This window comes from Chenopodium album, chromosome 5 (assembly GCF_948465745.1).
Source record: "Chenopodium album chromosome 5, dcCheAlbu1.1, whole genome shotgun sequence".
In the NCBI taxonomy this organism is placed as follows: domain Eukaryota; kingdom Viridiplantae; phylum Streptophyta; class Magnoliopsida; order Caryophyllales; family Amaranthaceae; genus Chenopodium; species Chenopodium album.
The window spans coordinates 8,202,546-8,218,713 of record NC_137838.1 but is presented as its reverse complement, the minus strand read 5'-3'; the positions used below and the strand labels follow the sequence as shown (position 1 = coordinate 8,218,713).

The following is a 16,168-nucleotide window of genomic DNA, read 5'->3' as shown; positions in this document are numbered from 1 at the left end:
CTGAACTGAACTGAACTGAGCTGAACTGAACTGAGTTGAAGTGAACTGAACTGAAATGAATATTTTATAAGAGAAGGAAATTAGGAGCTAAATTGAAATGAACTGAGCTGAACTGAACTAAATTTCAACATAAGAGAACAGGTCCTTACTGCAGAACAAGTCAATGAAAATAAGAACGAAAAAAACAATAAAAAAGATAAACAAATGACACAAGGATTTGCGTGGTTTGGTCAAATTAGACTAAATCTACGGGTGGGGGATACGAGAGCTTTTTCACTATAATAGAGAAAGAATGAGAGGATGATACAAGGAGTCCTAAATCTAATTGCGCAAAAGGTATGATCTAATTGATCAGCTAAAGGGTCCTTTTATAACACAAGGAAACCCTAACAAAAACCTTAACTTGTTCCGCAAGTCCTCATAGGGTCGAGCTATAGCTCACTCGCATAGAGCTATAGCTCGCCCGCTTGTCGCAATTTTCTAACTTTGTCAGGTTTTCGTAAAACGGCCATAACTTTCTCATTGCTTATCGAAATTGGGCATATGACTTATTGTTGGAAGCTCATGAACCAAACTATCACCTCCAACTTTAATCATCTCAAAATTACTTGTAGTTTGAGAGAAATCTGCATTGAAAGTTTGCTCTACTAGATTTCGAGTCACAATCTAACAAATAAATAATGTGACCAAAACAAAACAAACATCAAATATGTTATACAAGCAATTATTTTAAGTCCAACAATTGTTAATATTATTATAAGTATGTCGAAAGTATGTAGCTAAATAAAGATTTTCAAACAACTTAAACAGTATAGATATAGATAAATTAGTGCAATAGTTATAGGTGAGACACGTATTAAGTATAACATTGATTTAAATCTCGAGAAGGTATTGCGTCATTCCGAACTGACAACATGTTTGGTTAATCCAACGGATTTTTAATATCTTATATTGGATAGATGATATCCTCTATTGAATGGATGATATCCTCTATTGGCTATATGATATCATGGCTGGATAATATCATATAACCAGTAGAGGATATCATTCAGTCATGATATCATATAGCTAATAGAGGATATCATTCAGGCAATAAAGAATATCATAGACACAATCATAAATAATATCATATAGCCAATAAAGGGTATCATCCAACTAATAGAGAATATCATCTAGACAATAAAGAATAGCATATACACAATCATAAATGATATCATATAGCCAATAGAGGATATCATCCAACCATAATATCATATAGCTAATAGAGGATATCATCCAGATGATATGTATAAATGATTGGAGGATATAAATTATTTGGAGGATATGAATAACTTGTTTGAGGATATATATAATTTGTTTGAGGATATATATATAATTTGTTTGATGATATGTATAGTAATGGCAGAACCTCTATTGAAGAGCTCATTTCTCAACCAAAATACATGCATTTGTCATCAAAATGCTCACAATTCAATATACAATCATATGAGACAAACAACTTCAACAATTATACATCACATAATAAAGGTCAATTCGATTTTTTAGGCATTTTTCGAAAAATCCGAGAATCAAACATTCTCTCTATTTCGCCATGAATGACCTCGCTTCTCTTCTTCGCCATTAATGTCGTCGTCGTCATCGTCGCCTACAAAGAGATAAGGAGATTCACCATTGTTGTCGTCATCGTCATCTCCTTCGCCACACGAACTATTTGGTCAGTCTTGACTGACCCAATAGTTTGTATTAAATCTCAATCTAAAATCATAATTCTGATATTTGGAAAAAGTTAGCACAAACATCTATCTCGTTATGTATTATGGATAGACTTGTCAGTTCAGATCAACGGGTCGGATTCGGGTCAAATTTTGGATTGTTTGGGTTGTTTGGATCGAGTGGTTTGGATTGATAGGATCATTACAAATTATGATAAATTGATCAATTAGGCTATTTCAGTCATATGGGTAGGATCGGGTTGGATTTGGGTTCTCTCTCAGTAAAACGGGTTTAGCATCGAGTCGGGTCAGGATTTAACAAGTTTAACTATGGAGCCATGTGCTTACCTTGCATGCTTATCACTAACTAAATTAAGTAATAAGAAATGAACCTATGTATTATTTCCCCGTTTATGTAGTGATATACTTTATTTGTTTCACAAGTATTGCAATAATGATGAAATTACGCATTTACAAAACATATTTTATACAAGAGTAAAAATTATAAAAAGTAGATATTGTGAAAGTATTTTACGAAAGGAATCTAACAAGACCACATGTGACTATATTTTACTTTACGATTAAATCTTAATATGTGATCAGACAAGTGTGATGTGTAAAAATCCAGTTGTTGCAATATTATATATTAAGAATCTGTTCTAATTTACTGGACTGAACTTATTCGAGCTTAATTGAATATTTTATGGGAGAAGGAAATTAAGAACTAAATTGAATTGAACTGAATTTATTGGAGCTGGACTAAGAATAAGATGAAGTGAACAGACCTTAAATACCTACAAAATGTAGATAAGAATTCAAAAAATAGAATATGAGCGGATCATAAAATGAGGTGGAACAGGCGAATAGTGTATCAATGTCAAATTTCCAAGACTCGCTTGTACCACATATATACATGCCCAAGATTTATTTTGTTCGTTGTTAAACAACCAATTCGGAGCTTTTGCGTCACTGAATCCCCGTGCCCAACTCCCAAGGATTCTTTTTAAGGTTTATCTCTAGTCTCTGGTTTCCTTGGGTTCAAGGCTTCTTTTGGACGGTCGAAAAATACACGTAGCACAAAGTTTTTTTTATTGTTTTTTCATTTTATTTTATTTCTTTCTCGTTACTATACTCCCTCTATTTTTTAATATTTGTTCTACTTTTCTTTTTCGATCGTTTTTAAATATTTGTTCCATTTTTTATTTTAGAAAGCTTTTATAATATTTAATTCATTTCTCACACTTAGTGGACCCAATATAATACTCTCTCTCCTCCTATTCTTCCACTACTTTTGCGCATGGAGAAATGGAGTAAGTATTTAAAAACGAAGGGAGTACATTTTACTGCTTCTGTTTTCCTTTATTTGCATCAGTTTGACCGGCACATTTGCCGAGACGCAACTTTGAACATTAATATCTTTACATGTTAATTATTAAATTATAACAAAATTATAATATGAAACTAGACATTATGACAAATCTAATGATATTTTATATAATAACAATTATTTATTTTATAAAAGTGAAAAAATTAAGTCATGTGAATAGTGCAAAAATCAAAGTGATGCATTAAAAAAAAAAAACAGAGGGAGTATCATTTTCATCTTATAAACGTTTTATCATTTAGTGCACATTAATACAATTATACAAATTTTTTGATATTTTATTTAATAATATTTCATTTTACAAATTATTGTACACTTTAGATAAAACTCAGAAATCTGATCAAATAAATTAATACTACCTCCATTACAGGTTATGTATAACGATTTGACATAAAACAGAGAGGAAATATTTAATTGTTGCACATAAACTGTAACGGAGGTAACAAGATGAGATGAGAAAATTCAAATCAGATCAAATATGTAACGTGTGAATATCCGTACGGAATGATCGGTTGGTGCTTGGTGTCGTTGGTGAGGGTATTAGGGCCTTAGGGAATGACTAACCTAAGATTCAACTCATGAGTCAAGAGTCAAACTTTCACAAGAGTTTTTTATTTTATTTTTATTTTTTTATTATTATTTTTTTTTTTTTAGGAAGCAAAAGATCAGTACTTGCATTATTAATTTATTTAATTTGAGGACAAAACACGAGCACAACATTCTCATCACAATCAAACCGAAGCAATACAAAACAATAGAATATCAACAATATCATAACCGAACCGTTAGCAAGAGCTCAAGACAGCCTCACCTTGAGCAATATCAAGCACCGCATCTTCCTGGTAGCACCAAACGATACATTTCCATTTCCATTCTTCGCCACAGCTCCGACTCCCACCCATCCATCCTCGCGCAAGGAATCTTTGCAATTCACTTTAACCATACCCAAAGATGGTGGCAGCCACACCTTGGAACTCTTACACATACAACTACTTACAAATCCGAAGATACAAGGTGCGTGTATTAGCACAGCCAGGTACTCAGTTCTATTCGCTGCTTAATAGTTAAAACTTCATACTATTGAATTACGTATTTTGAACAAAAGAAAAAACATTGTTAACATAAAATAGAAAAAAATGAGGTACATGGCAAACATTAAGGGTCGGAGGGAGTAGAATATAGCCTAAAGCAAGAGACTTGCCCATGTAGAAACTCGCAAGAAATCACGGTCGGCATCTCATTTATCCATATCAAGCAGTTCAGCTGATTAAAAAACACTCAAAAACTGATAAGTTATAACACACAATAATTAACAAAAATACACTTTACTTATTTTACATGAAAGAGCGAGGTGCTCCTTAGCTTATAATGAGCATCGTATCTACGACAAATGCCTCCACATTGCTGGACGGTCTCTTGAGATCAGCAGAACCTGGGAAGATAGGCAATCAAATGAAGGAGAATACAAGTCGTCCGGGCCAATAATTTCCTTGGCACTCTGTGGACTAGTATAGTCGCTAGCAAATGAAGGCAAACCATCATCTTTTAAAGCATCAAAAACAAACAACCCAAGTCCACAAACGGCCATAACCATGTTTCCGTTCCCCCAAACTTGGGTCAGCGCTTTGTGATGCGAATGAGCGTTGGATTCAGGTAAGGTATAGGTGTTCACTATCTTCTGCTTACGTAAAGAGAATTGTTGCACCTGTGAATTCACCTGCTTCTTTACAGCTGAGACAACACTACTGCAGCCAAGAAACACGGAATCTCCTCGAGAAGAGACAGATTGAACAGTTACACCAATCCTAGGTATCTTAAGTCCGATACCAGATGGCTGACGGAAGTCAAGGACGTTAATGGAATCAGCAGTGCAGAAGACACCATCATTTCCTTCTGCGTCTGATGAACTTGCTCTGTACATCAAACAGCAACCAATTTAAACAAAGAAAACTATCACATGCTCTTATCTGATCAATAGGTTTGTATAATTTTTCTTATCCCACTATACTTTCAGCAATACACCCCTTTCCCCCACCAAACACACACACCAGCAGAAACATAGAAGATACTCATTAATTTTCGCAAATTTTAAATCATTGCATTGCGAGGATGAGTTTATTGCTGTTAAAAATGATTAATTCCATAAATCCACTGATACAGTAAGGCATATTTCGTAGTTATTCATCTTTCATGGCACCAAATCAGTAATGTATAAACCACCAGCATTACCAAACACGAGATGACATTATAGACGTATGTGTATGGAGCAGGAAATGTGCACATAGCAAGAGAGAAACTAACCTTTGTCGGACTCCTCCACCCAATTCAGCATCAGTATTATTCACATGAAGAGCTGATATCCTGCGACCTGAGGTAGAAACAGATAACAATGCTCGGGGATTTAATGAGTTGACATCCCACAGAGATATAGCATCTGCTTCTGCTATAACAGCTTTTCCTCTGTTTCTCCACTGCAATGGACTAGAATAATCCATTGGTAGCACAGGCTTTTGAACATCCCACCTCATAATTTGCTCGCCATCACGGATGTCAAATACTTTAACAGCTTTCTGGCAACTAGCAGTGGAGATAATTAAAGGTCCACAGGGTCTATACCACCATTGGAGGTTTTCAGAGGACATGATATTAGATGGAGCATTCCTTCTGTACATAATGTTATCACGTAACCGACCAAGAGCTACTCTTGGGCTGGTTGTATTATCCTCAATGTGAAAAGCTCGCACATCTTTGGTATAAAAGTCCCATGAACAGAACCCTGAGTCCATAGTATTTCCTGCAGAAGCAGCCACCACATACTTTCCAGAGCAACCATCAGCACTAGGGGCGCGAATTATCCAGCAGTCCCTCCATATGTTTTCTGAAATTCCTGCCGGTGGCCTGTATTCAGCTTTCTCCTGGGAAATTGATGATAAATTAACATCTCATATATTGTCCAATCCTAATAAGGCCCAAATAAGGAATACTTGAGCAATTCTTGAGTTAAGGGTCTTGCTTAATGTTGAATTGCAGAAAGAAGGTAAACAATGGTAGATAGTACTCCATAAAATTTCCATCAAACATGACAATTTTCAATTGACAACAGTATATAGGAATAAAAATTACCGAAAGCCATAAAGACTCAACATTTCAACAAGAAGTGAATGCACTTTGACTATATGCTGCACTGATACAGTATGTTATCAAAAGTAATTTGCATCTCCCAAAGACTCTTATGTAGTATGTAAGTATGTAACTGGCAAATTTCAAATTGAAATGCTAACAGAATTCAGAATTTGTAATAAAGAACATACCTCGTGGTTCGCAATATCATAGAAAGAACATGAACCATCATCATGAGCTAGAAGAACTGATTCTCCTTCCGATACAAACCATCCTCCAGTAGAAGTCTTGCGCCCAATTTCTATCAGCTGAGTAATGGAATTGTCATCCATCTCTTCATCAACTATCATTTTTTGCTTATTCTCTTGATCATCAAATTCATCAAGTGTCTCGTCAGCTTCCAAATCTACTTCCGCAGTACTTTTTCCACCCAATACACCTGAGCTCCGCCGTGTTGTTGAAGTTTCAGCATCATCTGCTTCATGAACTTTATTAGCATCCAAAATAGCTTCTACATCTTTCATATCAACCTTAGACTGTGTCTTAGTTAAAGAAGCCAGGAACTCCATTGCTATTGGATCCTCATCCATAGGACACTCTGCGTCATCTTTGGAATTAGATTCGTTATTGGTTTCTAACACATGGGTTCCATCACTTTGAGAGCCATAATCTGCCACTTTCATTGTAGTCCAATTTCGCAACAATTTGTGATGAGGGAAAAGCCTAGCTTCTAGCTCTTCACAACTCAAGCTTTTCACTGATACTTTTGAGGAATCACCTTGCACATTTCGATTATCCTCTTTTATTCCGTGTAAGCTATCAATTTCAGTGTTCTTTAAATTATCCGAATTACTAGAACTATCAGCAGTTCCATGTGATTTAGATTCACTCATCACATTGCCCATGGCTTTCTCAATTCCCGAAATCTTCTCCTGAATATCCGAAAGTATAACCTTAGACGCATCGGTATTGTTCATATCAAGCATCTCCTTCGTCTTCTTTATATCGGTAGCAATTCTCTTCACCTTCCCTTCCAAATACGCAAGCTTCTCGTGCAACTTACTAGCGTGCTTGTTCCCAACACGCCCACTCGTTCCCTCCTCGATCACACCCTTTTCTTTACCACCATCCACGCCCTTTGAAGCACTCGAGACTCTCACACTCTTCTCCATATTAGAACAACCAACATTAGCCTTCAAATCGACAATTTGATTCACATTTTTCAATTCACAGGGATCAAATCCTTGAACTTTATTAGTCTCATTAACACACCCATCACTTAAATTATTAACATTTACCTTTACAGAATGAACAGAAGATAAATTATCATCTTTTCTACCACTAATTTTCCCAACATTTGCAACTTCTTTTCCATCAATAGAAACCCTACTTCCACTAATTTTCTGATTCAAATCCCTAAACCCCTTTTTATCCAAAACTTTAAACCCACTAACCCCCTTCAACCCAGAAATCTCACCCCTTCTAGCAGAATCACTCCCACTAGCAACCCTAGTTTTTCGCATATCAGACAAAACTCGAGTAAAATCAGAGGGATTAGAATTAGGGTTAGGGTTAGGGTTAGGGCTAGGACTCCTCCTACCTCGAGATCGAGACCGTGTTTCGACATCAGAAACTCTTGGCATTGACCGAATCACAGGCTTCTGAGCTCCGCCGGAAACCCTAGAAACCGATCTAGGGTTAGGGTTTTCCTTGCCGATTGATTTCCTTCCACTAGTAGCTAAAGAGGGTTTTTCAGAAATTGGGGTTAGGGTTTTATTGGGTATTGAAGATGCAATCTTTCCGACAGATCCTCCCCTTTCTTTGATCCGCCGAGTTGATGATGACGACATTGATTAGATTTAATTGATTTTGAATTTTAGGGTTTTTGAATTTTGTTTTTTTTGGGGGAAGTTTTGATTTTTGAAGAAGGCGGAAAATAAGAGGAGAGAGAAAGAGATGACGAAAAAAAAAGGTAAAATTTGAGAGGTGAGCGGGAAAGAGAGTGTTTTTAATTTTTTATGTTTTTGAGTTTGAATTTTGTTGAAAAATGTGTTGCGGTTTTTTTTTTTTTTTTTTTTTTTTTGTGGTTTGGGTTTTTGATTTTTTTTATGGTTTCATATATGGTTGTGTAACTTGTGTTTGATGGGGGAACCAATTTCGTCTTTAAGGGCCCACGAGCTTTATTTATGATTTGGGATTGTTGTGTGAAAAAGGGGAAAAAATTTTATTAGTTCAATTCAAATACTTTGTATATGATATAAAAAGGATTTGATCCGAAATCTTAGCATTATCCCTAGAACATTAATCAGAGAATCAATTTCATCTTCAAAGTCCCACGAGCTTTTTCATGATTTGGATTGTTGTGTGAAAAATGGAAGAAAAAAAAAATGATTTGCTCAATTCAAATACTTCGTATATGACATTAAAAGGATTTGATCCAAAATCTTAGAATTATCCCTAGAACATTAATCAATTACAGATTAAGGGTTTGTTCTTTTCAGATTAATTTCAGTTCAGTTCAGTTCCTAATTTTCAATTAAGCGCAGTTCAACTCAATTCAGTTTAGTTCACTTCAGCTTGGCTCATCTCAGTTCAATTCAGTAAATCAGAACAGACCATAAGTCATATACAAAGAAATGATAAGGTTATGATCCATATAACTAATACTCTGTATAACATCTCAACCAGAAATATAAACAAGATTATAACATATGGCTATTTAATAAGCCTAACATCAAAGCATTTATCTGGATAGATGCAAATAAATATAAGTCCAGTATCATAAATTCATGACTAAAATCTTAAATCATTTTTGGGTTCTCATCACAGACAAGAGGAAACTCTAATAAGTACACTCTTTGAGTATTATAATTGGAAGAAACATATAGTTACCACCAAATCGGGTAAATGTAAGCAACTCATTCATTTATAAGCATCACAATAGTCGTAGGAATTTGGCTAAAGTTTTGTTTTTAAAAAAAACCTTAAATCATTAAATTTGGTTAGGTAAAGTTTGTAAAAAAAAAAAAAAAAGGTTATATAAAGCGATTTAGAACGCATAAAACACCCATCAAAGTAATAGGATGGTTATGGTGAGAGTGGTTGAAAATTTCAACAACATTCATAATTAATCACCCAAACTAAACTTCAATTATATTTAATTTGATCTATAGTTTGATCATAATTCATTATAAAACTCTTATTTTTAAAAGAGAAATTTATCAATCGCTAAAAATTGTTTTAAATTGTAAATTTCGCTAATGAAATAATTTGTTGTTTAGATTATTTAGAAATTGTAAACAAATTTGAAAGTTGAACGAGGAAAGATCATGGTGAACATATCATTACAACATAAAATCATGATCCAAAATCGTTGTAAATGGTTTTTAAAGTTTTTCAAAAAAGTTAGGGAAGATGTCACAAACATTTTCAATGATTCAAAAATAATATATATACACGTGTCATGCTAAAGGGATAAAACCCCTGAAATTAACCATTTGTTCATAAATTCAATTCATTGTATTTGGATAAGGTGTATTGAGAATTAAGGTAGGGGTAATAAGCAATTAATAATTAAATGGTCATTGGAATATGGAAGTATTTTTTTAAAAAAATAGTATATGAAAGTATAATATTTATCCTAATTTAAAAATTAAATTAAATCTAATATATATATAAATAAAGTAGGCATTTTTGGAGAGCATTGAGAGAGTCACATAAGAAAAGGTATATTTTCGACCAATTAAAAATTAGATTTCTATTTTATTTTAGAATTAAAAAAATCACTCGCCACCTAAACAAAAGCGACGAATGAAATTTTAAATTTTTGCCTAGGTTAAAACAACGAATAGTAATTTATTAGGATTTTAATTATTTAAGAACACTAAATTTTATCATTTTTATTTGTTACAAAACTAAAAATTATCTTTAGATATTAGGATTTATATTATTTAAAAAACTAAAAATTATATTTTGATATTTAAAAAATATAAATTATCATTTGATGTTAATGGTTTTATGTAGATATCTAATAATATGATACTTTCATACAAAATTTAAAACTTATAAATTATAATGCAAGAAAAAATTAAGAGATCACCAAAAAATATTTATATACAAAATGTATATAAAAATTCGTGCATCGCACGCCACATAAGCAAAAGTAATATTTCGACCAATGAAAAATTATATTTATATATTAATTTAGAATTTTAATTTTCAATTTCCATTTAAAAAAATTAACAAATGAAATTTGAGAATTGAAAACAAAAAAAAAAAATAGTAATTTAAGATTTAAATTATGAAAAAAAAACAAAAATTATCTTTTATATTATCTTTTACATTAGGATTTATATTTCCATAACAAATAATTAGAAATTAAAAAAATATATTTTGATTATTTTATCTAACTATCCGATGAATGAGATAATATTTATTTCAATTTATAAATTCAAGTTCTATATACGTTAAATTTGAGTAAGAATAATTTAAAACTTAACAAAATATTTTACCTTAAATTAAATGTTAAAATAATAGAATAGAAAATAAAAACAAAAAAATATTAAGAAATTACCAAAAAAAATATACAAATTGAAATATTTAAAAACCGTGCATCGCACGGGCTTACATCTAGTTGTTATTAAAACTAGACAAAAGATGAGGTTTTAGCTCAAATAATTGTTAAAAAATATACAAATAATGAACTTTTATTAGATTTTTTTTAAAAAAAAAAATTTATATATTCCTCCATTAATCACAATTGACTATTTATAAACGCAATTTGTGAATTGTTTTTGCTAATGAATTATGATATTAATTGCTTTGTTTAGCTACTTATAAGCTAGATCAAGTGTAGCATGTAGCCCGATATAAGTTAGGTTAATTTTAAAAAAATAATAAGATATGAATGTTAGACAATTAAGAATTTTTGTATTATACCAACACAATTATGTTAACATTACATGTTAGTATGTCACCATCACCCCTTAAAGGCAGCTCGTGAACAATGTCGTGTTACAACGTGTTTTGTGCTCAAGTGTGTCATGCTTGAAATGAGTCAAATAATCGTGTTGTGTCAGCCTTTACAGTAATGACTTCGAACACCTCCTCTGAGTTTTAATCTTGCGAAACTCATAGATTGAGCCCATGTACGGCACAGTCTAGATGTCGCATCATGTCAAGATCAAATTTAAAGGGTCAACACGCTTACGCGTTAAACGGCCCATTGTGCCAAATTAAAATATGACGTCTAGCCACAATTAATGTCTCAACACCCTCTTGCCGGCGATCTAGCTCTATGTCCGCCGACCATCTTTATTATGTAATCACTACTTATGAGGTGTTTGGTTCATTAAATAAAAATGGATTGATATGGAATCTCATACAGTATTAGATAGAGTTATAGATTCTTAAACCTATACTAGCCTAATGAACTGTATACATTAATAATAGAATGGACTGTGAATCTCAGGGAGAAAGGTAGGTAAGAGGCTATAAGAGCTTAGGATGGAGTTAAAATCTTTTAGGTATAAGGTTCCTTAGCTTGCTTATAAAGCCCAACTGAAAAATAAAAAAAAAAAACAAAAAAAAAAAAACTAAATGGAATGGATTTCAATTCCATTTCAACCCATTCCAAATAATTCAACTAAATAGCCTCTAAATACCATACTCGTACAACCATTAAGATGAATCGAGATACGTATAGAAAAATGAAAATTAGGGCCTATTCTTGTACGTTGAAATTCAGTTTAGTTTAGTTCAACTCGGTTCAATTCACTTCAGCTCCTAATTTCCTTCTCTTATAAAATATTCAGTTCAGTTTAGTTCAGTTCAACTCAGTTCAGTTCAGCTGAGTTCAGTCAATGAGAACAGACCCTTATATCATCCTCCGATTCCACCAATTTAATGATGTAAGAAGAAGAAAACTCTCCAGAGTAGTAATCCATTCCTTTATTCGAATCATTACATTACTATACTGTAGTATCAATCGGTTGGTTGGACTCTTTACCCCTTGGATATGGTTTTTTTTTTTTTTTTTTTTTTTGTTTGTAAAGACTTTGAGAGGCAACTTCTCCTTGTCTTTAAATAAGACTAGTTGTTGGCCCGCGCGCAACGCGCGCGGTCCCCCAACGGTGATTTTGCTTTGGTGATTAGTGTCTAATTAGCCGCTGTTTATCCTTTAATGTAATTCGCCGTAATTTGATTGTTGGTGGGTGTTGTTTTCTTAGACTATTTAACTCAGATTATCATCGTATAGATGGAGCAGAATCATCATTTTGCTAATATTGTATTAGAGTTTCGTTTGTTATATTTGTTAAAAAATAGAGAATCATCATTTAAACCTGTGTTTCTCTATAGTCCATTCACCTCACATAGATTTTTACTAATGATTGCATTTAAGTTTTAAAAAAAAATGTTGAACATTATATATAAATGTTCCCTATTAGCTTGAAGATGAGAAATTATGACAAAAATATATGTGAAGTACGAGTTGGTGAAGTGGTCCTGATTACTGGATCTGTAACTTTCAAACTAATAATATTTCTAAATTTAGGAACTCACCAACTAATAGTTACAATATCATAAATAATACATTAATAATAATGGTCACTTGCTCATGCTTTAAGGAATAATTAAAAAGGAAATCAAACTTAAACAAATACATACCTACTGACGTATGCAAAGCATTACTTTAACTTTATTACAATTAATTAATTAATTAATTAGTTAATTAATTAATACACTTTGCTACTAATAGTTAGAATAAAGGACAGTTTAATTTTTTAAATATTGATTAATTAATACACTTTGCTACTAATACATTGTAACTATAAGTTTGTCTATATTGTTAGAATAAAGGACAGTTTTAGCTGTTCACTTCTTAATTCACGCGATTAGTTCTTTTATATATAGTTAGCTACTAATTTACAATTTATATATAGACAAATAATTTTCTGTACCAGTAGTATAGTGTTGTAGTGGAATTTTTATAAACCTTTTGTATGTATCTACCTTGGTCATTTTTTGTAATAGTAGATCCTTTTTAATTTTTCTAGTGAGTAATTGCTTCAAATATTTCGTTTATTGGTGGAATGATCCATAAAAATAGCTTCATATTTATTATGATTTTCAACAATATTAAAAAATAATTTAAAAGTATATTAAATTACATTTATTAAGTAATAGTAATTATATTACATGGTAATATCGTGACTTTACACTATATACTTTGTAACACCCCAATAATTCTCCCTTTTTAAACCACTTACTTTAAATAAAAATAGAGGAGAACCATTGGCATGTTACCGCCACGTGTTAAAACGTTAAGGCTTTATCAAAGTATTGCAGCGGAAATCTAACTTAAATCTTAAAATAATATAATTTAGAAAACCAATAAGTCAAAGCTTACAAATTGGAACCATAAAGACCCTTATTTAAAAACCAATAATCAAAATCCCAAAACATAATTAGAATAGTAAAACATAAATAAGTTTAACACAAAGAACGAATACTCTCAATCACACCAATCCCTTGACAATGCGTATGTCAAATCCTCGAACTTCACATCATCAAGCTAACCTGTGCAATACTGCTCCCCAATAATACAAGTGTAATAATTGGATCATCACAGGGTCATTGAAAGGCGAAGGCCATGACCAAAAGAAAACACACAAAAGCACGCAATCAGCAAAGCTGAGTACATACAAGCTACAACGCACAAAATCTAGCATGATCAACTAGTTAAAGTAAATAAATATACAACTCGAATTCATTAATCAAGACTCTACACTTAAACAATTCAAACGACTCAACATACTTGCTAATAAATTCCAAACACTTGACTCTTTATACTTAATTTAATTAATTTAGTTTGGAGTAAGCAATAGACGAGGTTGTCCAATCCACCAAATCATTTTGGTCCCAAATGACCATTTAAAATAAAAGTTTAGCGCGATGCAAGAATGGGCGCGACTCCATTCTCACAAAGTTAGTCTAGGATCCCATCTAACTTTCATTATAAAATAAAATGTAAATACCAAAAGAGAAGAGGACATGTTGATCAAACAAGCCTCGAAAAGCCACGGGCTACCACCGTGTACCCCAACCCATAATTGTCAATACTCTAGAAGTGCACGCTTTCTAGAGTTTTATTGCACATCCATGTTTCACTTTACGTGATTACAATTTTAATTTAATAGCCGACTCAATCAAATAGACCATACATAAAAATCATACATCAATTTATTTTTAATCTTATTTAGGACAATGGTGATCACATCCCAAATTGACCTTTAATTCCATTAAACTTCGAAATTATTCAAAATTGTTGAACATAGTCAACCCACCTAGCCATTTCGGCTTAATCCACCTTTACTCAACATACTAACAAGTCATGATTGAGTAATAAATAAAATATATAACAACCTTGTGGAATAATTAATAAATTCATTCCACTTAAACCATTCAATTCCAATCCTTTAATAATCCAAATGTGGTTAACAAACCAATCCAATAAAATTATGCTTGTGTCAACATTCCATGCAAACAATTAATCCAATATAATTCAACATGTTTGCATCCATAATCCCATACAAACATAATCAATTCACCAAAACATGTCTCATAAACATAAGCACATGAATTAATTGAATATATAACCAAGCAATTTTCATCCAAGTGTTCTCTAATCATAAAACTAAGTTCTTTTCTTTGGTACCTAAACATGATACTACTTACAACGAAGTAGACATGTACGTACCTCGTATAAACAATTCGGTTGGCCACTTAAAAACTAGAAATCACCTTCAATAAACTCCTCTCCTAAACCAAACAATAACATCTCAATCAATACCCAATCAATCAAATTTACAGCAACACTAACTTACTATAAAACCTTCAAAATCCAAATCAAACAACACTTTAAAACCCTCCCTTTAGTTAAAATTAAAGGCTTATATATAGTTCTTTAAATTTTCTTCATAAAAACCTTAAAATACACTCTTATACATGAAATTACAGCAAGTTAAAAGTCTAATAAAAATCTGAAAATTATTTAAAAACCCCTAATAATCTCCCTTTTTAATGGGTGATTAAACCCTCTTTATAAAACATCAAAAGTAGTACTTAGAAACTATTTCCAACACTTAAAAATTCAATAAAAACATATATTTATGCTTAATTAACTTTAAACATAATTAATTTTATTAATCAAACTCAAGGATAATATTTTAAGTATAAAAAAACTTCGTTAAAATCAAAAACTGCCCGAAAATCATATCTAGAGGCTGAATTTGGCCACGATAGGGTCGTGAGTCTTTATTAAAACGTTGTTTCCACATGGAAAACACTACTTTTTTGTCAAAATCGGATGAGTTCAGAACCTAATCGGGATTAAAACGGGATTAATATTAATGAACGAAAATCTTAAAATTAAAACACGAATTTAAGTGTTCAAAACAATCTGGAATTAAGTTAAACTAATTAGTACTTATAATCACCAAAATTTCAAAACATCAAAACTATAAAAACCCTAAATCAATTGTTCATAAAAACCCTAAAATCATGATTTTCAATAATTAAAAACCCTAGGTTATAAAATTTACAAAATCTGAAAATTATGACACTTATAAAATCTGAAATTATAAAGTTTAATCATCAAAATACAATTTGATACTAATTAAATTAATTTCAAACAATAAAATCAAAACCCATAAATCAATAATTATAATTACACAAATTAATAAAACTAAGGAGAAAGAAAATAAGACTAACCTTTTTGTGTGGGAATTTTTTTGGGGATTCATGGGGTATTTATAGGAGAGAATTGTAGGGTAAATAAGAAGATTGGGCCTCATAAAATTAATGGGTCGATTACAAATGGGTTAGGCTTGTGTGATTGGACATAAATTGTAGAATAAAGGTGGATAAAATAATTTGTTCTAATAAATTTCGA

At 31.9% G+C, this 16,168-nt stretch overlaps 1 protein-coding gene across 1 annotated transcript; it reads right to left on the bottom strand.

The window, feature by feature from the left end:
• Positions 1–4,302: 4,302 nt before the first annotated feature.
• LOC145630305 (KIN14B-interacting protein At4g14310-like) lies at positions 4,303–8,160 on the bottom strand. Its single transcript, XM_081682556.1, has 3 exons — positions 6,408–8,160; positions 5,398–6,011; positions 4,303–5,009 (listed from the first exon to the last, which is right to left on the bottom strand). The coding sequence occupies exons 1-3, from the start codon at positions 8,064–8,066 to the stop codon at positions 4,478–4,480; spliced, it is 2,805 nt and encodes a 934-aa protein (XP_081538682.1). The 5' UTR covers positions 8,067–8,160; the 3' UTR covers positions 4,303–4,477.
• Positions 8,161–16,168: the final 8,008 nt, after the last annotated feature.

Bases quoted from the DNA above. Each gene is read 5' to 3' on its own strand.
- LOC145630305 (XM_081682556.1), bottom strand. From the start codon at position 8,066: ATGTCGTCATCATCAACTCGGCGGATCAAAGAAAGGGGAGGATCTGTC. The intron at 6,012-6,407 runs GTATGTTCTTTA...TCAATTTCCCAG, and splicing joins ATGATATTGCGAACCACGAG to GAGAAAGCTGAATACAGGCC. The intron at 5,010-5,397 runs GTTAGTTTCTCT...TTTGATGTACAG, and splicing joins GGTGGAGGAGTCCGACAAAG to AGCAAGTTCATCAGACGCAG.